Raw genomic sequence first — 27,672 nt, forward strand, 5'->3', positions numbered from 1 at the left:
TTTTTTACAGACGGTGTGATGTTTGCTTCCAGAATTTGCTGGTATTTAATTGAATTCATTCTTCCCTCTACCAGTGAAATGTTCTCCGTGCCACTGGCTGCAACACAAGCCCAAAGCATGATCGATCCACTCCCGTGTTTAACAGTTGGAGAGGTGTTCTTTTCATGAAATTCTGCACCCTTTTTTCTCCAAGCATACCTTTGCTCATTGCAGCCAAAAAGTTCCATTTTAACTTCATCAGCCCACAGGACTTGTTTCCAAAATGCATCAGGTCTGTTTAGATGTTCCTTTGCAAACTTCTGACACTGAATTTTGTGGTGAGGATGCAGGAAAGGTTTTCTTCTGATGACTCTTCCATGAAGGTCATATTTGTGCAGGTGTCGCTGCACAGTAGAACAGTGCACCACCACTCCAGAGTCTGCTAAATCTTCCTGAAGGTTTTTTGCAGTCGAACGGGGGTTTTGATTTGCCTTTCTGTAATCCTACAAGCAGTTTTCTTGGTCTTCCAGACCTCAACTTGACCTCCACCGTTCTTGTTAACTGCCATTTCTTAATTACATTACCAACTGAGGAAACGGCTACCTGAAAATGCTTTGCTATCTTCTTATAGCCTTCTCCTGCTTTGTGGGCATCATTTATTTTAATTTTCAGAGTGCTAGGCAGCTGCTTAGAGGAGCGCATGGCTGCTGATTGTTCGGACAAGGTTTGAGGAGTTGGGGTATTTATAAAGCTTTGAAGTTTGCATCATCTGGCCTTTCCTAACGATGACTGTGAACAAGCCATAGCCCTAACAAGCTAATTAAGGTCTGAGACCTTGGTAAAAGTTATCTGAGAGCTCAAATCTCTTGGGGTGCCCAAACTTTTGCATGGTGCTCCTTTCCTTTTTTTCACTCTAAAATTGTACAAAACAAAAATAATACACTTGCTTAAAATGTTGAAAAGAATGTTTCATCTTTAACTTTATGACTTTTGGAGATCAGTTCATCTTCTACTCACTTAACTGTTCACAGTAACAGAAATTTTGACCGGGGTGCCCAAACTTTTGCATGCCACTGTATGAGAGTGTAGATTTTCATTTGATTTACTTGATTTTCTGAGCTGATTCTTACAACTTGCTGAAGGCTTCACTGATTGAAGGTTTGTGCTGCAAGGATTATTGTTTGATGACAGTGCCTTCAAGCTTGCTCTTTTCAGAATACGTACTTACACGTTTTTCCTCTTTGTAGAGTGTTCAACATGAAAACAACTACAGAGACCCTGCTGCAAAATATTGCTATGGAGAAGATCTACCAGAGTTACTTCCACTGTAACCTACATTGTTAAAATGGGAGTTATACAGTAACGAAAGCATATTTTGTTTGGGCAAACTTTCATTGTGGAAGGAATACAGATTTTCTTATTATAAGAAACTACAGTAGTTTTATTTGCTATACCAGTATTTAATTATTTATTTAGTTTTAGCTTTTGAACTGTCTTGATTGCAGCAATCAAGGCAACCAAATGCCAAACAATACCCATCCAAATCTGTAATTAGTATTGTGGTGAATATTGCAGCCTGAGCAGACTACTGCCAGCAAATAAAGAATCATCTGCTACATTAATTACAGTTTATTTGCATATTTGGAAATTAATCTGTGCAACTTATGTAAATATATGCATATGTTTATCAAAATTAAAATGTACACAACATTTGATTTATGAGCAGTTCAGGCTTCTTGATTGTCACTTTCAGTCCTGCCAATTCATGAAGGTGGCTAGTATTTTCGAGATGAGTGAGCTGGGATAATTTGATTCTGCAAACTTGCTTTGTTTTAGTGAAGTGTAGAATGCAAACTTTGGAGAGTGCTTAGATTGCTAATATTAAATTATATCTAATTAACCTGATAAATATTGTGCTTACTGTGCAATATTCTATATTGATAATATATCATCAATAAAAATGGGGTGAGAAATTTGTGTTCAGTGGAACTGCTGAACTTGTAGTAATGAATTCACATTGAATTTGTTCTTTGAAGTCTATATAACAAAATTTCAGAAGCCAAGTTCCTTGTGCATTATTACATCGTTTAGCACATGCAACAGAGAAATTTTTATCCTGTGATATCTTACTTGATTTACACAAGCTAAAGAACATTGGTAATCTCTGGATGTTCCTGATAATGTCAGCACTCTGAAAGTGACAACCCATTAATCTGTGAAAGATAAAACAAAAGTTTAGAGGACCATTTTCTACAATGTAGATAAAACAAAAAAATAGGGAATAAGGCATATTTGAGTGTCCTGACATGGCTCTTGTATAAGGCAGTTGAACTGAGAAAAAGGAAAGAAAGCAGTTGTGGAGCTCCAAATTTGTTGTAATAATCTCAATTTTAAAATTATATATATTCATTGAATATTCAAGGTTAAAAGGCATTTACCGTGCATTATCTTTTTCCATTGAGTCTCCAAGCTGTTGAGTTGGATGTAAAGGATTAATAAATGAAAAATGTTAAAATGAGACAGTTTTTCTATATGTTTTTGTATTAAAGACATTGTGATGCAGAGAATATTATCCTGAGAGCTGAAATAAATCATGTGCTTTCATTTTTTTAAATTTCATATGTGAAGTTTCTATTAACTTAATATAATCTAATTTATTTTGTGTATGCAATTGAATTGATATGTGACTACAATATGTATAATCATATTTTTGATGTCACTGGAATAATGTCAAATTAAATGACAGTCATGAGAGTTGACATCTGTAATTTGTAACCAGTCTCAGTATTTTGTGACAGTATTTAATGTCTTGGCCTCCCGCTCACCGCAGACATTTGCTGCCTGCCTCATCCCTATCCATGAGAGCACTTCAGTTGTTGAATCAGCCTCACTTACGATGATTAAATGTACACTGCCATTGGAGGTACTGGTTTGAGATTGGTGTCTGCAGTTCATATTTCACTCAAACAGAGTAATCTTTGCTTAGCACCGTTGATATCCTTGGTTAGATTGCGAACTATGCTGGTCAGGAGAGAACACATTCTGAATTGGACATTGTTCCAACTGGGAGTAAAACCCTACTATTTACACATTTAAATTGAGGTCAGCTGCATTTAAAAAAATGGTTCATTACTCAGAACCAAACAGTTTATAAATAAGGTTTGACAATTCAGTAGAATTTCAAGTAGAGCACTTGTCATAGCAATGGCATATGTCTACTTCCACGATGTCTTATGTTGCTTCACATTGGAACAGATTTAACAAAGTGAAAACGACCAAACTAATGTGAAGTCTACCAGATAAATGCATCTTTCATGGCATTGTCTTCTGGTATGTATTTCATCTTCCTGGGGTTTACTGAACTGAAGTCATTTCCCTCCAATGTCAGTATTATTTATTCAGATTATGTAAATCATTTTTAAAAACATGAAACCTGTTCCTTTAAGTAATTTTATTATTGGGAAATGTTTCAAATGTGCGGGCCACTTTTAATAACTTCTTGCACCAAAAATACATTATCCAACCAAGTTGGAACGTAAGCACATTTGAATGCTCATCTTATTTGAATTAAGTGGCAGGAATAAGAGACTAACGAGAAAATCTGCAGATGCTGGACATCCAAACAACACACATAGAATACTGGAGGAACTCAGCAGGCCAGGCAGCATCTAGGAAAAGACTACAGTTGACGTTTCAGCCCAAAATGTTGAATCTACTCTTTTCCTAGACACTGCCTGGCCTGCTGAGTTCCTCCAGCATTTTGTGTGAGTAGGAAACTGTCAATTTACAGTAGAAAGGTAATGTCAATGGACTTCTGGGCACATTGTTTCAGAATATGATGATGAGGTGAAAAAGTGGGTAAGGTACAGGATCCACATAATCATATTGAATGGGGGAAGCAGGCTCAAAAGAGCTCTAAGACTTATTTCTACTGCTTTTTACATTAAATCTAAAGTTTAATTTAGAAAAAGCTTGATTGAGTTCTGGTCTTTGGGTGTCATTAAGAAACTTAATAACAAGAGGCAAAAAATGACAGCTAATTTGTTTTAAGCTTTTGGAATTTTGTTACCATTTAGTCGAGCAAGAATCGTGACTAAATTTATTGATATTTCTGGGAAATTAAATTTCATCTTTTGAAGGGATTTTTCTCAGATATAAGCCAAGTTATTTAAAGGGTTTAGGTTCGCTGCTGAAATGCTGACTGAGCCAGCCATTTTAACATCATAAGCAGCTTACTTGTGAATAATGTATTAACCTTGAGACGATGCAAAATGAGTGAGAATATCAGAGTAGTTTGCATGCTGATGCTGACATTGGGTTTTCATCACACCTGATAGAGGCTTTGTGCGATATTGTTGCCTTTGTATTTTCATTTATTTACTTACCTTAAACCTAAAAATGTATAGTTTTTGCATCTCCTTAATAATGCCTGGATTAAGCCCAGATATGGCTTCGACTGAGAAGCCCCTTATGAAATAAGAGGCAGTTCAATACTTTGGAAACATGCTTTGGCATGCTTTATTGCATCAATTGGACTCCATCTGCAATATTTATCTGTATATCCTTTGAAGCTAAAGAGCAATTTACTTAGTTTTGAAAATGTGAGGATTCGCAATTGTTAATTTTTTTTCTCACTTGGAAAATGAGGTTCTGCATTTGAAAGTTGTAGGTTCCTTGTGCACAAATTTGTACATGTGAATCAGCTCCCGGTCAGTCGCTTTCATGTCCCACAGCTGTCCTACATTAAACAGGCAGGAGTCTATTTAACTAGGGAAACCATTTGTAATTTTGATTAGAATATACAAAGGGAACTGCTTTGAATGTCGGCAAAGGTGTGAATATCTGGGTTGGATATTGATTGCTGATCCATTACCACCAATTTTATGACTGCAGAATTTGTAAGTTGCCCCCAAGGATACAAGGAACCTGGTGCTACTTTCTGCAGCTGTTGAGAGATGGCAAATAGTAAACAACAGACTACTTCCAAAATATGTGCTTTCTAAGGAAGAAGGATGCTATTTCCAAGCTTCTCAAATCTCCTGACACATTAGTGGCCAGTTCTCACCAGCTGCAGACCCACTTTTCTCCCCTGCCACCTGGCAACAATACTGGCTCTGAAAGGCTTTGCCTGCCGGCTGATTCCATGCAATAATTTCTGGATGGCTGGGCAAGGTGTGGCTGCTTACCCATTTGATATCTGTAGCCCACCACAGGCCCAAAACAGAAAGCAGTCCGTTCTCCCACATGGTGCACTGAATCCAAAGACAATGTTACGCCTGTTGCACCCATCCCACATTTGGCCTGATCACTGCGTTTTTTTTTCTCATTCACCTGAATTCTTCCCAGCTGGGCTCCTCTTTATCGCCTACAGGCCCACTAACTACACATCTTCCTTCCCACTGGAAAACAATACCAGAAATGACAAGAATACAGTATTAAATATGGAGTTTTTAGTGTGCACTAGATTTTCTGTAGGGTTTAGGGCATTGTTCTTCTGGTTTATGGCACCACATTCTCCCATGATCTGGAAAATAAGAGCCATGTCTGTGCCTGAGCGCTCCCATGCACCACCTTCAATGCTTTCACTGGATTTTTCCTGGTGATGGTCAGTTTTGTGCACCTCTTTATGCATTTTCAACTCTGAGATCTCACTGTCATTTGGAATAAAATATGAAATACTCAGATATCCCACCCTCTTTTCCTTGGATCATCCTTAAATAATGCTCCAGCTCCGTGAATCTGAGTAGAGATACTTAGTAAAAGCTGTTATCCGGAACAATCACTCTGTCCATAAATTCCCACTTACTGCAGTCCTACTACACTGACTGAATTTTTAAAATGCATTTATTGATTTACTGTGCATCATTTTTTATGCTCATTGAATCACCTTTAATTCTAAATTAATACTAAATTAGCTATTTCCATTGTTCATGTTGGTACATTTAACCTATTGCATCTGTTTACTTATTTAATGTTGATCTTTAGCTTTGGCTCTTGACGGTAGGTAATTTGTTTTGGAGTATCTACTGTGCAGTTAAATAATTAAACACTTAGCTTTTATGCCTCCAGCTCTGTCTCTCCTCCCACTGACTATGGTATCAGGTTTTCAAATCAAACCTGATAATGCTATTGGCTCCACATAAATCAATAACAATTTACCTTTAGAGTCTTCTTTTTCACTGGCCCCATTTAGACCTGGATAAGCCAAGCACAGTTCTGTCCCAATTCTTAGATTTTAGAGAATTGACTGTTTGAAACAGGTAGGTGATTGACCCAACCAATGATAACCACTTTGGAGAAGTTACTGGCCTGAATATTGGTACTAACTGATTGGTAAGGTATCTTGGGGTTGCTATTGTCCTGATTGTGCCAAATGACCTCCAGTTAAAATTTCACCTCTGTTTTCTGGTGCATGAGATAAATGACTTTAGCATCATAGATGATTTTTCTTTAAACTGAAAAGAGCAACTTTATAATTCACTGTGTCACCCAGTGTTCCATCCCATTAATGCAAGTAATATTAATGATTATTATGAATAATATGGTATTTGTAAGTGAGTGCATATATTTTTAGTGTCTTACTAACACAGTTTAAGATGACATAAATTGCTTGTAAATGAAATATGATGATCATATTTAATAAAACCACAGGGAATAGTCTGTATATAATATTAATAAACCTATTTTCCTTACTGTTGATTAATTATTTCCTTAATCTATTACTTTAATTTTAATCATGGATCAAAATTAATATCTAACATTGATCATAAGAACAAAATAAAAATAGCACTGCTGGAAAGTCAAAACTTTCAGTAATTTATTGGAAGGATCCTTTCCATGAAATCAGCTCAGAATTCTATGGGAAGACTCATTGTGCATTGTAGTATGATCAAACCACACATATGATGATTAGTGCGGGGGGAAGGCAAGAGAATGGGGTTGAGAGGGAAAATAAGTCAGCCATGATCAAATAGCAAAGCAGATTCAATGGGCCAAATAGCCTCATCCTGCTCCTGTGTCGTATGGTCTTGTCTGAAGTCTGGGAATAAATTAGCTTTGAAAGCTAATCAATGCAAAAAACATCAAGAATGCCATGATCCTCATGATCATAGCAGCTACTTAGATCTAATAAAGGTAACTAGAATTTATTGGTTAGTACTGTTTGCTATTCTGAAAGGGAAACATAGGATTGCTGAGTTAACTTTCTTTCAAATAGTAAATTAGTCGTAATTAGGAGAAATATTTTCTAAGTGGTTTGCTGATTACCTGCTTTATAATGCGGCTTGAAAACATGATTTGTTTACGATAGTTTACTTTTCTCCATGAATGAATGCTCACTGTTAATTTGAATAAGAGGTTAAGCGACCATAAGACATAGAAGCTGAATTAGGCCATTTGGCCCATCGACTGTACTCCTACATTTCATCATGGCTGATCCATTTTCCCTCTCGGTCCCAATCTCCTGCCTTCTCCCCCGTAACACCTCATGCCTGACTAATCAAGAATCTATCAACCTCCTCCTTAAATGTACATACAGTCTTGGCCTCCACAGCTGCCTGTGACAATGAATTGCACAGATTCATCATTCTCTGGCTAAAGAAATTCCTCATTATTTCCATTCTTAAAGGACGCCCCTATATTCTGAGGCAGTGTCCTCTGGTCTTAGACTCTCCCGCCATAGGAAATATCCTCTCCACATCCACACTATCAAGACCTTACCCCATTCGATAGATTTCAATGAGGTCACCCCTCATTCTTCTGAAGTTCAGTGAATACAGGCTCAGCCATCAAATGCTCTTCATTTGACAAGCCGTTTGAACTTGGAATCATTTTCGTGAACCTCCTTTGAATACTCTCCGTGTGAGGCCTCACCAGTGATTTATAAAGCCGCAACATTACATCTTTGCTTTTATATTCTAGTCCGCTTGAAATGAATGTTCACATTGCACTTCCTCACCACAGACTCAACCTGCAAATTTACCTTTAGGGAATCCTGCACAAGAACTCCAAAGTCCCTTTAGACCTCAATGTTTTTTGTATTATTTCTCCATTTAGAAAATAGTCAGCCATTTTATTTCTTTTACCAAAGTGCATGACAATACACTTCCGACACTATTCTATCTGCTGCTTCTTTGCCCATTCTTCTAATCTCTAAGTCCTTCTGTAGCCTCTCTACTTCCTCAAAACTACTTGCCTCCCCTGCACCTATCTTCATATTGTCTGCAAACTTTGGCGTAAAGCCATCAATTCCATCATCCAAATCATTGATGTATAATGTAAAAAGAATTTGTCTCAACACAGACTCCTGTGGGGTCACCGGCTGCCGGCCAGAAAAGTCTTCCTTTGTTCCCACTCTTTGCCCCTTGCCAGTCAGCCACTGCTTTATCCATGCTAGAATCTTTCCTGTAATACCATAGGCTCGTAGCTTGTTAAGCAGCCTCATGTGTGGTACCTTGTCAAAGGCCTTCTGAAAATCCAAGTACACAAAATCAAGTGATTCTCCTTTGTCTATCCTGCTTGTTATTTCTTCAAAAAATTCCAACAAATTTGTAGGCAAAATTTTCCCTTCAGGAAACCATGCTGACTATGGGCTATTTTATCATGTGCCTCCAAGTACACTGAAACCACATCTTTAAAAATCAACTCCAACTTCTTCCCAACCACTGAGGTCAGACTAACACGCCTATAGTTTCCCTTCTTCTGCCTCTCTCCCTTTTTGAAGAGTGGAGTGACATTTGCAATTTTCCAGTCTTCCAGAACCATACCAGAATCGAGGGATTCTTGAAAGATCATTACTAATGCCTCCATGATCTCTTCAGCCACCTCTTTCAGAAATCTGTTAGTGTCTTCCACATTGAAGACTGACAAAAAATACTTACTCAGTACGTCTGCCCTTTCCTTGTACCCTGTTACTACCTCTCCAGCATCATTTTCCAGTGATCCAATATCCATTCTCGCCTTTCTTTTACACTTCATGTATCTGAAGAAAGTTTTGGTATCTTCTTTCATATTATTGGCTAGCTTACTTTCATATTCCATTGTTACCATCTTAATGACTTTTTTAGTTGTCTTCTGTTGGTATTTGAAATTTTCCCAATCCTCTAACTTCCCAGTAATTTTTGCTCTATGAAATGGTCTCTCTTTGGCTTTTATGTTGGCTTTGACTTCTCTTGTTAGCCACAGTTCTGTCAATCTTGCCTTTAGAACATTTCTTCCTCTTTGGGATGTATATATCCTGTGTTTTCCGAATTGCTTTCAGAAATTCCAGCCACTGCTGCTCTGCCATCATTCCTGCCAGTGTTCTTTTCCAATCAATCTTGGCCAGCTTCTCGCTCAGTGGAATAATTCCCTTTATTCCGCCATAATACTGATACATCTGACTTTAGCTTCTCCTTCTCAAAAAGACAATAAAATGAAATAATTTTCCCATTAATAATCGGAGACTCGATGGGCCGAATGGCCTACTTCTTCTCCTATATCTTATGGTCTATGGTCTTAATAAATGCAGAATTTAAACATAGAATTGTTCAGCATGCTGGGATGTGTATCTTAACATCGCTAATCCTATATACCTGCATTAGCTTCTATCCCTCTATACCTTTCCTATTCAAATACCTGTCCAAAAGCCTTTTAGAGATCATTGTTTCTGCCTTAAACACCTCCTCTGGCAGCTCATTCCAGATAGTCACCACTTTGTCCAGATAGTCACAAGTTATCCAGATTGTCTGAACAACTTGCCACTCCAATCTCTTATACATTTCCTTTTGTTGTCAACCTCACCCTTTTATCAAAGTTTTGGTGTAGTGTGGAGGTGCGGCTTACTTGCCAGTTGAAAGTTGCTCTGCCGTGTCGATTGTTGATTGGTCAGCTTAAAGCCGTAGCAACTTTTCCCATTGGTTACCTTGTGTCCAGTTTCAAGAACTTCAGGGGTATAAAGAATAGCACATGTGAGGGGTTCGCTCTTTTCCTTTGTCCCCAGAACCACTGAGAAGGTATGCTCCACACACACTTTTAACTAAGTATTTGTTTGTTGAATATTTAATTTTGTATTTGTGTAAGTGGGGGGACTTAAATGTTTGGTTGAATTTTTTCTGTCTGTAAATAAATTATTAATATGCTCATTCACAGTCAGTGTTTTTTGTCTTGCTCACCAAACCAGTGAACCTGCTTCCACGTTACATTCGATGAGATTTTAAACCTGCCTTATCTAACCTCTTATTATAACAACAGGCCCTTGTGATGCCAACAGGGGCTGGAGTCACTGGAATCTTGAACAGTATCTAGCATCTGAGGAGGCAAAAGTTGATGGTCGGTTCAAGGCTTTGCATTAGGACTAGAGAACGGGAAAGATTGCCTCCGTACGTGTGTGCGTTGGCAAAAGAGTCTGGTAATTAATAGGTGGAACCAGAGGGGGATGGAATGATGGTGGATGGAATCTGGTGGGGGGAGGCTAGGTGAGGTTCATTCCCCTAGTTTTCTTCTCCCTTTATTCAATCTTCCAATCTCCTCCCCCACTAGATGTAATCCCCTACTCTCTCTATACCCACTCCTGTATGGCTAGGTATAGCTCAAATGCCATCTATAAATTTGCTGATGATACAAGCATTGTTGGAAGAATCTCAACAACCTTGCACTCAATGTCAGTAAGACCAAAGAACTGATTGTGGATTTGAGAAAAGATAAGATGAGGGAACATGAACCAATTCTTATAGGGAGATCAGAAGTGGAGAGAGTGAGTAATTTCAAGTTCCTGGGTGTCAATATCTCTGAGGATCTAACCAAGTCCCAACATATTGATGCAGCTATAAAGAAGACAAGACAGTGGCTATATTCTATTAGGAGTTTGAGGAGATGTGGTTTGTCACCTAAAACACTCAAAAACTTCTACATCATTCTGACAGGCTGCATCACTGTCTAGTATGGGGGGGGGGGGCGGAGTGCTACTGCACAGGGTTGTAAGAAGCTCCAGAAAGTTGTAAAATTAGTCAGCTCTATCATGGGTACCAGCCTCCGTAATATCCAAGATATCTTCAAGGAGCTGTGTCTCAGAAAGGTGTCATCCATCATTAAGGACCCTCATCACATAGAAACATAGAAACATAGAAAATAGGTGCAGGAGTAGGCCATTCGGCCCTTCGAGCCTGCACCGCCATTTATTATGATCATGGCTGATCATCCAACTCAGAACCCCGCCCCAGCCTTCCCTCCATACCCCCTGATCCCCATAGCCACAAGGGCCATATCTAACTCCCTCTTAAATATAGCCAATGAACTGGCCTCAACTGTTTTCTGTGGCAGAGAATTCCACAGATTCACCACTCTCTGTGTGAAGAAGTTTTTCCTAATCTCGGTCCTAAAAGGCTTCCCCTTTATCCTCAAACTGTGACCCCTCGTTCTGGACTTCTCCAACATCGGGAACAATCTTCCTGCATCTAGCCTGTCCAATCCCATTAGGATTTTATACGTTTCAATCAGATCCCCCCTCAATCTTCTAAATTCCAACGAGTACAAGCCCAGTTCATCCAGTCTTTCTTCATATGAAAGTCCTGCCATCCCAGGAATCAATCTGGTGAACCTTCTTTGTACTCCTTCTATGGCAAGGATGTCTTTCCTCAGATTAGGGGACCAAAACTGCACACAATACTCCAGGTGTGGTCTCACCAAGGCCTTGTACAACTGCAGTAGTACCTCCCTGCTCCTGTACTCAAATCCTCTCGCTATAAATGCCAGCATACCATTCGCCTTTTTGACTGCCTGCTGTACCTGCATGCCCACTTTCAATGACTGGTGTATAATAACACCCAGGTCTCGTTGCACCTCCCCTTTTCCTAATCAGCCACCATTCAGATAATAATCTGTTTTCCTATTTTTGCCACCAAGGTGGATAACTTCACATTTATCCACATTAAATTGCATCTGCCATGAATTTGCCCACTCACCCAACCTATCCAAGTCACCCTGTATCCTCTTAGCATCCTCCTCACAGCTAACACTGCCGCCCAGCTTCGTGTCATCCGCAAACTTGGAGATGCTGCATTTAATTCCCTCATCCAAGTCATTAATATATATTGTAAACAACTGGGGTCCCAGCACTGAGCCTTGCGGTACCCCACTAGTCACCGCCTGCCATTCTGAAAAGGTCCCGTTTATTCCCACTCTTTGCTTCCTGTCTGCTAACCAATTCTCCATCCACATCAATACCTTACCCCCAATGCCGTGTGCTTTAAGTTTGCACACTAATCTCCTGTGTGGGACCTTGTCGAAAACCTTTTGAAAATCCAAATATACCACATCCACTGGTTCTCCCCTATCCACTCTACTAGTTACATCCTCAAAAAATTCTATGAGATTCGTCAGACATGATTTTCCTTTCACAAATCTATGCTGACTTTCTCTGATGATTTCACCACTTTCCAAACGTGCTGTTATCACATCTTTGATAACTGACTCCAGCAGTTTCCCCGCCACCAATGTTAGGCTAACCGGTCTATAATTCCCCGGTTTCTCTCTCCCTCCTTTTTTAAAAAGTGGGGTTACATTAGCCACCCTCCAATCCTCAGGAACTAGTCCAGAATCTAACGAGTTTTGAAAAATTATCACTAATGCATCCACTATTTCTTGGGCTACTTCCTTAAGCACTCTAGGATGCAGACCATCTGGCCCTGGGGACACCTAGGACATGCCCTCTTCTCATTGATACCATCAGGAAGAAGGTGCAGAAGCATGAAGGCACACACTCAGCTATTCAGGAACAGTTTCTTCCCCTCTGCCATCCAATTTCTAAGTGGACATTGAACCCATGAACACTCCCTCACCATTTTTTTTCTGTTTTTGCACTAAGTTTAATTTAACTATTTAATATACAGTACATATACATGCTTACTGTAATTTACTTATTTTCTATATTCAAAATGCATTACATTGTACTGCTGTCGCCAAGCCAACAAAGTTCACGACATATGCCGACGATATCTAACCCGGTTCTGATCCTTTACTGTACAAGATGATTCTGCCGACCAGATCCTTAATAGATTGTCCTGGATGATATTTGGGAGTTTTTTCATGCTCAGTAATCAGGCATAATCGCACATAATGATCCAAGGCAAGTCATACATAATTTTCTGGTTAAACTCACACTGTGCCTGCATGCACACTTGGGCATCACTTCCTCTTCCTCCTTGTCAAGCTGCATTAACTTTCCTCCCCTATCTAAGTTACTTCTGTCTGTATGCTGAAAGAGTGCCCTTTATGACTGGAAAGCAAGAAGGCGGTGGGGGGCGTTGCTGGGCAGTGTGGCTCAAAGGACTGGAAGGGCTTATTCCGCACTGTATCTCAATAAATTAAAAAAAAATAAACAGCTCGCAGTCCTAGTGACAAGACCTCGGTGGTGGTAGGGTATTCACTCATCTCTCAGCCTGAGGGAAGAAGCTGTTACCCAGTCTGGCAGTCCTGGTCCTGATACTCTGTAACTCCTTCCCCATGATAGCGGGTCAAAGAGGTGGTGGGCTGGGTGGTAGAAATCCTCAAGAATGCTTTGGGCTCTTCGTTTACAACACTCCCAGTTAATGTCACAAATAGGAAACCCCGATGAGTGATATATCATTAACAAATCTATGTTGACTCTCTCTTACCAGCCTGTTCCTCTCAAAGTGAGAATTAATTGAGTCCTAGATATTGATTTCTTGTGCACTTTTGGTATTGACATTGGCTTACGGTTGCTAATTTGAACAGTCTTTGATCTTATTAACATAGGTATAATATATGCTTATAAGTCTTCAGCTCTCTCGTACAGCTAATAGACAAGATCGATTGAAAGGTTGGGATTGTAGTTACTGCTATCAGCAATCTTGTTTCCCTCCGCAACCTACCACATACCTTTTCGGGACAGAAAAAAGGACTTATTAATTCGACTAGTGCCAATGCATAAAGCAATTCCAAATTATCTATTTTATCCAATGCAACATTTGAATTCTTTCATCATACACCATGACATTAACTCCTTGCCTTTGATGAAGATGATATGGGCAATAGGGAGGGTGGGGTGGCAGGGCTGAGGACACAGCGCACTGCCAGCGGAGTTGCTGCCTCATGATGCCAGTGACCTGGCTTCAAAACTGACCTTGGCTCCTGGCTGTGTGGAGTTTGCTCATTCTCCCTGTTTCCCCAGGGTGCACAGTTTTCTCCCACACCTTAAAGACATGTGCGTAGGTATGTTAATTGGCCAGTGTAATATGTAAGACCATAAGACCATAAGACAAAGGAGCAGAAGTCGGCCATTTGGCCCATTGAGTCTGCTCCGCCATTTTATCATGAGCTGATCCATTCTCCCATTTAGTCCCACTCTCCCGCCTTCTCACCATAACCTTTGATGCCCTGGCTACTCAGATACCTATCAATCTCTGCCTTAAATACACCCAATGACTTGGCCTCCACTGCTGCCCGTGGCAACAAATTCCATAGATTCACCACCCTCTGGCTAAAAAAATTTCTTCGCATTTCTGTTCCGACTGGGCGCCCTTCAATCCTTAAGTCATGCCCTCTCGTACTAGACTCCCCCATCGTGGGAAACAACTTTGCCACATCCACTCTGTCCATGCCTTTCAACATTTGAAATGTTTCTATGAGGTCTCCCCTCATTCTTCTAAACTTCAAGAGCGGACAAACGTTCCTCATATGTTAACCCTCTCATTCCCGGAATCATTCTAGTGAATCTTCTCTGTACCCTCTCCAACGTCAGCACATCCTTTCTTAAATAAGGAGCCCAAAACTGCCCACAGTACTCCAAGTGAGGTCTCACCAGCGCCTTATAGAGCCTCAACATCACATCCCTGCTCCTATACTCTAGAAATGAATGCCAACATTGCATTCGCCTTCTTCACCATATATGAAGCTTTGTGTGCAGGTGACTGGTAGAATCTGGGTTTAGAAGGATGTTGAAGGTCAATCCAGATGCAATGAGCCAAAGGGCCCATTTCCTAGCTGATGTACTCCATAGCTCTAGGATAAGTACATATTATTATCTTGCGTGATTCATGTACTAATTCCAATCAGGCTCTCACAGCGGTTTCTCCATGATTTCCAATTATCCAAACAACCTGAATTCTGAGAGAGAGTTAACAGGATGGCCTTGTTGAGCCTGCCTTATGGTTGCCAGGGTGGCGGGGTAGAGGTACGTCCCAACCAAAGGAGGTGTAGGGTGCTCTTTCCCTCCACTCCCTGCAGGACACCCTTGGGCAAAGTGTAGCACCTGCTTAGCCCCCCCCCCCCCACCCCCACCACCGATCAGGGTCATGTGAAGCCACTGGAGCAGGTGGTGCATATCGCAAGTCCTGGTGATACGACCACCGACACCAGGCAGACAATCTCTGAAGAGTATTGAAAATGGCTGGAGTCATACATCTTGTTAAGTCTCTGCCCAGAAGAAGGCAATGGTAAACCACCTCTGTAGAACATTTTGCCAAGAACATTCATGGCCATGGAAAGACCATCATCGACTACATCATACGACACGACACATAACGAAGAAACATATGAGAGAAAATCTGCAGATGCTGGAAATTCAAGTAACACACACCAAATGCTGGAGGAACTCGGCAGACAAGCAGTATCTATGGAAAAGAGGACAGTCGACGTTTCGGGCCGAAACCCTTCAGCAGGACTGGAGAAAAAAAGATGAGTGGTCAGGGTTAGAGGATGGGGGGGAGGAGGCATATGATTGCTGGGCCTTAAAACTATGTTTATGAAAACATTCTGTAGACATCAATGTTTTTCTACCCAATTCACAAAAATGGTCTTGTTTTTGACACACAAGAATAATTGATGTGATTGCAAAACTACTTTGATTGAATCAATGTCATTAAGTGACAAATTAACATTCAATGTGGATTATTTAGAAATATATCATATAATTTACTAAATAACATTTTTTGGCTCTATGGGCGAAAATACTATCAGCATATAGCTTTTGGCTTTCAGCGAAGAATACAAATTTAGTGCAGGGGAAGCTGTACCGCCCAAAAGCCTTTTTTGTTACTAGAATGCAGAAATGATTAGAAATCAGGCTTGCAGAAGGATCTGAGTACATGTAGGTGTCGTTATTATCCCAGTTTGCCAAAACAAATTGGATGTGGTTCTACTAGAGGAGCAGCAGAATCTACATGAGGAAGCATGCACTTGGGACAAATTTTAATCCCCATTAATTTGACAGATTTGTTTATACATCAGGCAAACAATCTGCTCATTGTGATTTGGTGCATGTAGGAGAGAATTTTAGGGAAAGGTGCAAATTGTCTTTCTTTCAGCTTCTAGCCAAAGCTGCATTAACTAATGTAGAGATATGTTTATCCAGGCAAGCAGGGACTGCAGCTGACACACTAATTAATAATTTTGATGAGCTGGGAGCACCAGACCCAGACCATCTTTTCTAACTGAGGTCATTTGAGTCCTATGTCATCTTCCTGCATACATGCTGATTCCCCAAACTAAACACAAAATAACAAGGTTAAACACAAAATGAACAAAGAGTACAATTAAAATCAATATTAATTTGAAAATATTCAATTCCTTTTTATGACCATCAAGATTAAAGCCATAAAAAAGGGAACAAAATATCTTTGGTATTTGTTTTCATCAACAAAACCTACAATAAAGGAAAGCCAAGATTCTTTCATTACACCCCAAAACTGTATCTTGCCTATAACTTGAAACAGAATGCAGCATCGCGCAATTTCTATTTTTGTCTCTGTTTTTTCAGGGTCTCCCAGAGTGAGGTCGTTAACCTGTGCTTCATTGTGAACAATTTTGTTGAGTCATGTCATTAGAGACAGAGGATAAATTTGTTATTCATACCTTTCGCTGATGGATGATTTTCCCATTGCATTATTACTGATATGTAAGACAGGTGCAGGTGTAAGTGAAAGAAAAGAGAACTTGTATTAGTAAGACACATTTCATGACTGCGGGATATCCCACAGTGGATGATAATTTTTGCCACAGTACAGGGAATGCTGCAGCCAATTTTCACACAGCAAGTTCCCACAATCTGTAATGACCAGCCAATTTGTTGTCATGATACTGCTGGAGGATAAATACACTCAGTGTCCACTTTATTAGGCATTTCCTGTACCTAATAAAGTGGCCACTGATTTTATGTCTGTGGCCTGCTACTTCTGTAACCCATCCACTTTAAGATTCAACATTGTAACACATGGTTACTTGAGTTACTGCCACTTTCCTATCAGCTTGAACCAGTCTTCCCATTCTCCTCCAGTGTCTTTCATTTTTTAAAAAATTTATTCATTTACAGAATGTGGGCCTTGGCAGCTAAGTCACCATTTATTGCCCATCCCAAATTGCTCTTCAGAAGGTGGTGATGAGCTGTCTTCTTGGACTGCTCTAGTCCCTGAGATGTAGGTACACCTACAGTGCTGTTAGGAAGGGTGCAATCAAAAGTAGAAACTACTTTCCTGCCTCTATCCTATCTATCCCTTTCATAATTTTATCTGTTTCTATAAGATCTCCTGTCATTCTTCTGAATTAACAAGGTGCTTTTGCCTGGAGCACTGCCCCTATCTGGATTTTTTTTTAAAAATCATTCTCTGTCAACCCTAAATACAGTTGTGCATGAAACTTCCAGGAGATCAGAATCCCTGCTGGCACCAACAATCATTCCATGGTCAAAGTCACTTTGACCACATTTCTTCCCATTCTGAGCAACAACTGAACCTCTTGACCAAGTCTGCATGTTTTCGGGCATTGAGTTGCTGCCACATGATTGGCTGATTAGATATTTGCATTAACGAGCAGGTGCAGCGATTAAAGTGACCAATGAGTGTATTATCCAGTAAACCAGAGAGAACGTGCCAGTTTTTCTTTGAGTGGTGCTATGGGATCCTTTGTCTTCAACTTGGAGAACCAGCATGTTCTCATTTCAACTGCGTTCAGATGAGACTCTAGAATTGCAATATTTTCTGAAGTTGATGATATGATCTTGAGTGAAGGGATAAAATCCATATACTTCTCATTAATTCATTCATTGCTGAGTGTATACTGAATCAAGACTGATAAATGGTCAGATCTATCTCCTTGCCACGGGACTCTAATACAAATTGAATACAAAATAGGAAAAGTATAGGTTAGCCTGTCAGAAAATCCCTTTATTTTTTATTGAAAATGGGCCAGATCTACTGGGGAATGTTGGTGGTTCTGCGTTGAACTACTGGCATTTTTCTGTGTAAAATGTCACTTAGCTTGGGATTCACACGCGAAAGCTCTTTGCAGGTCACGTCCCAACTATACTCTAACATTGAACTTCTCATTGAGTCCATTAGGGAAACACAAACCCACACAATTGACGCTGGGAAATCCACCCACAGAAAATGTGCCAGGCTACACGAGGATATCCTACTCCATTCATTTGAATGGTGAGAAACATCTGTGTAGGGGTTAAGGTACAAGGGAATATATGGAATTAATTGTGAATTGAATATTTTTAATTGTTAAAAAAGTATTCATTTTGAGTTTTGTTTTTGGGAACTGAAGAATTCAGAGAAAAAGTCTGCAGTAAAACTCCTTGGGCCTGCCTTATTATTCAGTAATGTCACACCTGACCAGATTTAGATCCGTGAAAAACACATAAAAGTTGCTGGTGAACGCAGCAGGCCAGGCAGCATCTCTAGGAGGAGGTACAGTCGATGTTTCGGGCCGAGACCCTTCGTCAGGACTAACTGAAGGAAGAGTGAGTAAGGGATTTGAAAGTGGGAGGGGGAGGGGGAGATCCGAAATGATAGGAGAAGACAGGAGGGGGAGGGATGGAGCCAAGAGCTGGACAGGTGATTGGCAAAAGGGATATGAGAGGATCATGGGACAGGAGGCCTCGGGAGAAGGAACGGGGGGGGGGAACCCAGAGGATGGGCAAGGGGTATAGTGAGAGGGACAGAGGAAGAAAAAGGAGAGAGAGAGAAAAAATGTGTATATATTAATAAATCCGTGGCTCCACTTTCTTGGGTGTTAATCATTTTTAATTAATTTCAATATTTTTGTATTGATTTTAATAGCTTTTTAAAGCTGTTGAATGCTCCTGGAAATCATTTTTTTCCCTGCAGCTTTGATGTTAAGTTATCAACCTTAAACAGTAACTCTCTTTCTCTCTCTACAGATGCAAGTTGAATTGGAGTCTTTCTAGCAATTCAACTTTTTAGCCTTTTTTAACCATTTATTTCTTGAACCATTAGAGGATATTTGATTTAAGGTAGATCTAATCTGATGCATTGCTTCTGAGCACGGTAAATATAAGTGATGCACAGAAAGCAGAGATGTGCCTTTTTTGGTTCCAATCTGTTTGGAACACAGCGTGCAACTGCACAATATGCTTAACATTAAAAAATCCCCAAGGCACTTCAGTTTGGCTTAATCCACACAAAAAAAGAACCAAGCACAATAACAAACAATGAATCAGGAGTATTGTTAAAAAAAAGAATTCACACTTAAAGGTGGAGAAGGCAGCATAGCAGGGTTTTAGAGGGAATTCCACAAAGGGTAAGACCAAGATCTCTGCTGTGTCATAGAAAGGGGGCATAGTGTTTTAGAAGAATCAAAAATCATTGAATCCACTTCTTAGCAAGTCAAACGATGATTGTTTGACTTGTTAAGTACTGGAGTTTTTAAAAAAATAAAAACATGGTACCTATCTTCATAGAACAGAGAAATTGACATTAAAGAATGAAGAAGTAATATGCAAAATAACCATAATGAGGACACGCTAAATGACATGCGTAGCTTCATAACAAATAAAAATTAGGAAGAAAAGCAGGAAAAGAATAGGCAGAGCCTAATCATTCTCCAATTTACTAAATGTTCTCCATTCTCCCTCTATAGCATAGGCTTGAATTACTTAGTCTATTCTGGTTAAGAAATGGTACCACTTTAGAGTCATAAAGCTAAGAAGTATGGAAACAGGTTTTCCGGCCCAACTCACCCATGCATTGTCTATCTGAGCTCTTCCCATTTGACTGCGTTTGGTCCATATTCCTCTAAACCACATTCAAGCCTGTCCCTTAACGCAGTGGAAAGTCCATCTTTAGGTCACAGTATTGGGAAAGTTTGCGCAGTTCTGCAATGTATTCAGAAAGGCTTTTGACTGGTTGCTTTTGTAAAAACTGAATCTCTCAGCTAGTACCAGTGGTTTATGGCTCAAATGACTTTGTAAAATTCTAACAGTTTCGCTGAATATCTTGCTTGCTGGCTTTGCAAGGGTTACTATGTTGTGTAAGAGACTGTACGTTCTTGGGCCCATTAAGCTAAGAAGAATAGGGCTTTCTTTTGCTCTTCCATGTTGTTTGCGTTACAATACAGTTCAAACCCCCTTGATATACGACTCCCAGCCTTCATAAGGGGTTATAAAATTCGTCAACTTCCCTGACTGAAGCCATTGCCATGTTATTTTCACTTTAAATTCAGCGCGTCATTCACTGTTCTCACGCGCTTTTTAGCATCCATGACGGTCTTTTCAGTATTGCTGTTTTGTCCCGTAATCTTGGCATAACTGTCAGTGTAGTTTGTGATATTTCCTGACGTTCGGTTTGTACTTGTTGAAAATTTGTTGTGTCTGTGCACAACTGAATAAGTATTAAAATACTGTGCACAGGAAAGATGGCTTAAACTATCATATCAACATTGCAGCAAGACAAAGAGAACAATGTGCATGCATAGACAACAGCGCATGCATGGACAACAGATAGTGCTAAGGGAGGGTGCGCTAAAAGAAATAGATCCTATATTATAGGTGCAGAGGACACTTACAAGGATACTGCCTAGATTAGAGATTGTGTCTTATGCGGATAGGTTGAACGAGCCAGGCCTTTTCTCTTCAACCCCCTTGCTATAATCTATAAAGTAAAATGGAAGGTGACGTGATAGAGGTAGATAAGAGGAATAGATGTAATGGATAGCCAGAGTCTTTTTTTCCAGGATGGAAATGGCTATAATGAGGGTGCATAATTTTAAGGTGATTGGAGGAAAGTAAAGGGGGGATGTCAGAGGTATGATTTTTACACAGAGAGTGGTGGGTGCGTGGAACGCCATGCCAGGGGTGATGGTGGAGACAAATACTTTAGAGACATTTAAGACACTCTTAGATAAGCACATAGATGATAGATAAATGGAGGTCTGTTTATAACAGAAGGGTTAGGTTGATCTGACAGTAGGTTAAAATGTGCAATGTTCAGGGCCTGTACTGTGTTGTAATGTTTTATGTTCCATGATACCAAAATTGGCAATGTGGTCAATAGTCAGGAAGAGCACTTTGGGTGAATGGACTGTTAGGTGTGCACAAAAGTGGCAAAAAATATATTGGGTAGGGCAAACTTGACAAGGTGATGCCTAACAAATGGTCAAATAATCAGAGGGTAAGGAACAGAGGAATCGTGGTGTATAGATCCCTCGAAACAGCAGGAGAAATAAATAAAGAGGTCAGAAAACTATGGAATATTTGCCCTTATCAATGGGACAAAGGAACACAAGAGGAGAGTGATGCTTCCGGAATAGTATGAAAGACTAGTTTTGCTCATGGCTGGAGCCTTGCATATAGTTTTGGTCACTATTTTACAGGAAGGAATTAATTGCACTAGAAAGTGCAGAGATTTATGTGGATGTTTCCAGAGCAGGAGAATTATAGTTTTGAGAAGTATTTGGCTCAGCTGGAGTATTTTTTTTGTTTGGAATATGGTAGACTGAAGGAGGATTTAATTAGTCTCTAAATTATGTGAAGTCTAGACAGAACGAAGAGGAAGGATCTGCTACCCTTGGCAGTAGGGTCAATAACTAGGTGGCTTGGATTTATATTAATTGGTAGAAGGATTAGAGGGGAGTAGTGAAACATTTTATTTTCCTGTTAATGAATTGTCAGAATCTGAAACTCTGCTTGAAAAGACAGTGGAGGCACATACTGTATCCACATCATGTTTAAGTCTATGTGAATGAGCAATTAAAGAGTTTATAAATGGCATTAGCCCGAACAGCCTCTTTACTGCTAGCATGGACAAGATGGGCTGAATGGCTTCCTTTCTGTACTGTATATTTTCAAGATGCTATGATTTCTATGAAACTGAACCACTCTGATCTGCTTGAGACTTGTGGCTGAGGAGAGGGATAGAATTGTTGGTGAGGTTGGAATGTAAATTAAGCTGGAGGTAATTAGTTTATGAGGGCTGGGTGTCATTTTGACAAAGCAAAGGTCAAGAGAGACTGTGGAGAGATGAGTTCAAACTGAAGCATGTGCTTTTTTGTGTGATGGACGTCCAAATGTTAAAGTTACAAACCACTCCATCTTGGTACCTTTTTTTGGCTTGCTGTTTAATTTTGGGATTTACGCAGCCCACTTTCGATCTAAACATCATCTACTTCTTTACGTTCAGTCTGACAAAGAAAGGAACCAATTAGTGTTCGGGGCAAGGGTAATGAATCACATCAGACAATAATTACATATTTTAGAAAAGTCTGATTTTCCTAATCATTTTGTGTCAATTTTGTTCTTTTATAATTTTACAATCAAGCCAAATAATAATCTTTGATTTTCTATTTTAAGATAAACAATTAGGTTTAAATACAAATTTTTAATCTAGTCATGTAGCTTCACAATAGGACAGAGTTTAATTTTTAAAATTTTTATCACTGGAGTAGAATATAACATTTGGTAGTAAATTCAGAGATAGATGAAATCCCATTGTCTTGGCAATCACATAATAGGGCTAAGGATAGGGCTTTAGACTGACTGGTAGGAGGGTGAATTTAACAGCTTGGAAATGTATGGATAAAGTAAAAAGGAAGGAGAATTCAGGAGAATTACGGAAGTCTCCAGAAAAAGGAATGAGAGAAAAAGTTTAGAAACGGGTAAGAATTTGGCATCAGGAAACATGGAGACAAAATTGAAAAGTTGAGTAAATACAAGACTGTTACTGTTATATTTGAGTGCATGCCCTATGTGTAATAAGGTAGATGATCTTGTAATGCAGTTAGAAATTGGCAAGTATTCTCCAAGGTCAATCAAACCTTTCCCTCCCACATAGCCCTCCATTTTTCTTTCATCTATGTGTATCTTTCTTAAATGTCCAAAGTTCAAAGTAAATTTATTATCAAAGAACATGTATGTCACCATATATTACCCTCAGATTCATTTTCTTGTGGTTATTCAGTCATTTCAAAGAAGTACAAAAGATTCAAAGAATCACTGCATACAACGAACAACCAGCGTGCAAAAGACAACAAACTGTGCAAGTACAAAAAGAGAGAGAAAAAAATAATAAATATTGAGAACATGATTTGTAGAGTCCTTGGAAGTGAGTCCATAGGTTGTGGAGCTATTTCAGTGTTAGCATGAGTGAAGTTATCCCCACTGAATTCAAGAACATGATAGTTGAGGATAAATAAATGTTCTTGAACCTGCTGGCATGGGACCTGAGACTCCTGTACCAACTTCCTGATGCCGGCAGCGAGAAGAATGAATGGGATGAATGGTAGGGGTCCTCAATGATGGATGCTGCTTTCCTGCGACCATCGCTCCTTGTAGATGTGCTCAATGGTGGGAAGGGTTTTACCCATGATGGACTAGGCTGTATCCACTACTTTCTGTAGGCTTTTCTGTTCAAGGGCATTGATGTTTCCATACCAGGATGTGAAGCAACCAGTGAGTATACTCTCTACCACATATCTATAGAAGTTTATCCATGTTTTAGATGACATGCCAAATCTTCACCAACTTCTAAGAAAGTAGAGGCATTGCTGCACCTTTTTTGTAATGGCAGTTATGTGTTGGACCCAGGACCGATCCTCAGAAATGATAATGCCAAGGAATTTAAAGTAGCTAACCCTTTCCAGCTCTGATCTTCCACTGAGGACATCCAGTTTCCTTCTCCTGTAACCAGTAACCAGCTCTTCGGTTTTGCTGACATTGAATGAGAGGTGGCACCATTCGGCCAGATTTTTCAAACTCCCTCATGTATGCTGATAGTCCTAATGTATCTTCTTTTACCACCACTCTGGCAGTGCAAATGTGCACCCACCTCTCCCCGTGTTTGAAAAAAAAACAATCTCTGACATCCTGCCTATACTTTCCTCTAATCACCTTAAAATTATGCCCCCTTGTCTGTGCCGTTACGGTCCTGGGAAAAAGTCTTTGGCTGTTCGCTATATATATATATGTCTCTTATCATCTCATACACCTTTATCTACTCACTTATCATCCTCCTTCACTCCAAAGAGAAAGGCCCTAGCTCGCTCAGCCTTTCATCATAAGACATGCTCGTTATCCAGGTAAAATCCTGGTAAATCTCTTCTGAGACCTCTCTACAGCTTCCACAAAAGTCTCTGGTTATCCATTTGATCGATGCCTCTTATTAATGTGTACAGCTCTATCAAGCCTCCATCTCATCCTCCTCTGTAGATTTTAGCAAGACGGCTGAAGAGAAAAGGCCTGGCTTGTTCAACCTGTCCTCATAAGACATGCTCTCCAATCCAGGCATGTTCCAGTAACCATCCTCTGCACCCTATATTCTTACACCTTCTTAAACACCCTATCAACTTGCACTGCAACTTTGAGGAAACAATGTATGTGGACCTCAAGATCCCTCTATTTCTCCACACTGCTAAGTATCATGCCATTAACCCTGTATTCTCCACACTGCTGAGAATCATGCCATTAACCCTGTATTCTGCTTTCAAGTTCAACCTTCCAAAGTGAATTACTTCACACTTTTCCAGGAACTCCATCTGTTGCTTCTCTGCACAGCTCTACATTCTTATCAATACCCAGTTATAACTTACGACAATCTTCCATATTATCCACAATGCTCACCCTTTGTGTCATATGCAGACTTCTTAATCCACCCTTCCAGTTCCTCATCCAAAGTCATTAATAAAAATCGCGAAGAGCAGTGGTCCCAGAACACCTTGGTCACTGAGTATCCGCCATCTACTACCACCCTCTATCTACTGTGCGCAAGCCCATTCTGATTCCATGGAAACGTATATACATTGTTGGAGGAACTTGGCAAGTCAAGCAGTACCTATGGAGGGGACTAAACAGTTGATGTTTTGGGCCTCTTTATCTGGGTCTCAGCTGCTTATTTCCCTCCACAGATGCTACCTGACTTGTTGCATTCCTCCACATTTTGTGTGTGTTGCTCTGGATTTCCATCATCTGTAGCATCTCTTCAGTATCTGATACCATTAAGCCAAATTCCTTTGGCTGTCATGTCTCCTGACTTTCTGAATGAGCCTAACATGTGGAGTCTCATCAAACGCCTTTCTGAAATCCATATACACTGCATCCAGTACCCTACCTTCACTAATTTTATTTTTGTCAGATTCTTCGTGCTTTTGCTATTGGTAGAGCTATTATCTGCTAGGTTTTGAGCATGAGGTTTCAAAAAGCGAGTGGGGCCAGTCATGTCATTCACACTCTTGCAATTAGCAAAACTGTTGTCTTGGAGGTATTCTTATTACCTTTCTTGTAACATTCACCTCTCTCTAATCTTCTGGTACCACTCTTGCTGCCAGTGAGAATGCAAAGATCATAATCAAAGGTGCAGAAATCTCTCCCCTCACTTCACGTATATATAGGTATCCGTTAGTCTCGTGAGACCATGGATTTGCACCTTGGAGGGTTTCCAGGGCATAGGCCTGGGCAAGGTTTTATGGAAGACCGGCAGTTGCCCATGCTTCAAGTCTCCCCTCTCCATGCCATGTTGTCCAAGGGAAGGACACTAGGGTTGATACAGCTTGGCACCGGTGTTGTCGCAGAGCAATGTGTGGTTAAGTGCCTTGCTCAAGGACACAACACGCTGCCTCAGCTGAGGCTCAAACTAGTGACCTTCAGGTCACTAGACCGATGCCTTAACCACTTGGCCACGCGCCAACACAGTAAACCAAAATAACCTGGATTATATCCCACCCAGCCCTGGAAATTTATCTTTTGTAATGTTTTTCAAAAGTTCCAGCAAAGTTGAAATGTTCCAGCAAGTTAACTTGTTCTACATCGTCCTCAAAGCTGTTGATGAATACTCGCTGCTGAATACTAAAGCAAAGTATTCATTCACTGATACGTCTGATAAATACATCTCACTGATGAATACTAAAGCAAAGTATTCATTCACTGATACATCTGATAAATACATCTCACTGATGAATACTAAAGCAAAGTATTCATTAAGGACCTCCCCTACCTCCACTGACTCCAGATTCCTCTTTAATCCCTGATCAGTTCTACCACAACTCTAGTCATCCTCCTGATCTTCAAGTGTGTAGAATGTCTTGGGGTTATCCTTAATCCTACTTGCCAAGGCCTCCTCATGTCCTCTTCGAGCTCTCCTAAGTCCATTTTTAAGCTCCTTCCTGGCTACCATATAACTCTCTAAAGACCTGTCTTATGCATGCTTCTTAAACATTAAGTATACTTCCTTCTTCCTCATGAACAGATGTTCCAGATCTCTTGTCAACCATGGTTCCTTTGCTGTACGATCATTTCCCAAACCGATCCAGAAATACATGAACGTGCTCCATAAGCAACGTCCACATTTCCTTTGTGTATTTCTCTGAGTACATCTGTTCTCAGTTTATCCTCCCGTTCCTGCCTAATAGCATCACATTTAGCCCTCCTTCAATTAGATATTTTCCCGTAGTGAAAGAACCATCGAGACAGCAGGCAGTGTGCGCTGCTCTTTGAAGAAGGCCCCTGCTCTCGAGTGATTTCCCCCTCCCTCCCTCTCTCTCTCTTTTGCTCTTTTTGATGGTGAGGAGAGCCTGTCGGTCCTCGAGTCAGGGGATTGAAGAAACAAAGCTTGTTTGTTGCATGAACGATACCTCTCTCTCTCCCTTGTTAGTGAGAGAGCCTGTCTGAGATGTCTAAGTGTTGGGATGGACTGTAATTTTCTTTGATGGACTCTAGATCATGATCTCTTTGGGGGGCTTCACTCTTCCTTGCACAGTGAACTGGAGGGGGGGGGGTCGGTACTTTTGCTGAAGCAAGTGGAGGAAGGGGGATGGGGGGGCGGTTGATGCTTTTGCTGCCTGCCTGTACATGGGAGGGGGGAGGGGGGCTTTGGGGGTGCTAATGTTTCTGTCATTCATTCTTTGAGGTTTTTCTGTTTTGTGGATGTCTGCGAAGAGTTAGAATTTCAGGTTGTATTCTGTATACATTCTCTGATATTAAATTGAACCATCTGCTCCTATCCCTGTTCATGGCTATGAAAAAGGTTAGAGAGTTGGGGGTCACTATAATTTACCATAGCCTTGGATAGGGCTTATTTAGCTCTCTGTAGATGCTGCATCATCTGGTGGGTATTGTCAGCAGTTTCTGTTTTCACCCTCGACACGTTTATCCACAAGGCCATAAGACCACAAGACTAAGGAGCAGAATTCGGCTCATCAGTTCTGCTTTGACCCTTGATCGAGGCTGATTGACATTTCCCTCTCAACCCCATTCTTTTGCCTCCCCCCCCCGTGAACTTTGACACCCTTACGAATCAAGAGCTGCTCAGCCTCCAGGGTAGTGTAATGGTAAGCACAACGCTTTACGCTACCAGAAACCCGGGTTCAATTCCTGCCACTGTCTGTAAGGAGTCTGCATGTTCTCCCAATAACCATGTGGGTTTCCTCCAGGTGCTCCAGTTTCCTCCCACAGTCCAAAGACGTAGGGCTGGG

The 27,672-nt window shown here is 40.4% G+C and overlaps 1 protein-coding gene across 2 annotated transcripts in view; it reads left to right on the top strand.

Annotated features, from left to right (window-relative positions):
* spring1 (SREBF pathway regulator in golgi 1) overlaps positions 1-3,083 on the top strand; it is a 33,305-nt gene extending 30,222 nt beyond the window's left edge. The window contains exon 5 of one of the 2 annotated variants that reach the window (XM_072247585.1): positions 1,227-3,083. In XM_072247585.1, the coding sequence (XP_072103686.1) occupies positions 1,227-1,310 (84 nt within the window). In that variant the 3' untranslated portion in view covers positions 1,311-3,083. The remainder of the gene's footprint in view (positions 1-1,226) is intronic. The other variant, XM_072247587.1, reaches the window with a different exon arrangement.
* Positions 3,084-27,672: the final 24,589 nt, after the last annotated feature.

The sequence above is a fragment of the Mobula birostris genome, chromosome 31, assembly GCF_030028105.1.
Source record: "Mobula birostris isolate sMobBir1 chromosome 31, sMobBir1.hap1, whole genome shotgun sequence".
NCBI lineage: Eukaryota > Metazoa > Chordata > Chondrichthyes > Myliobatiformes > Myliobatidae > Mobula > Mobula birostris.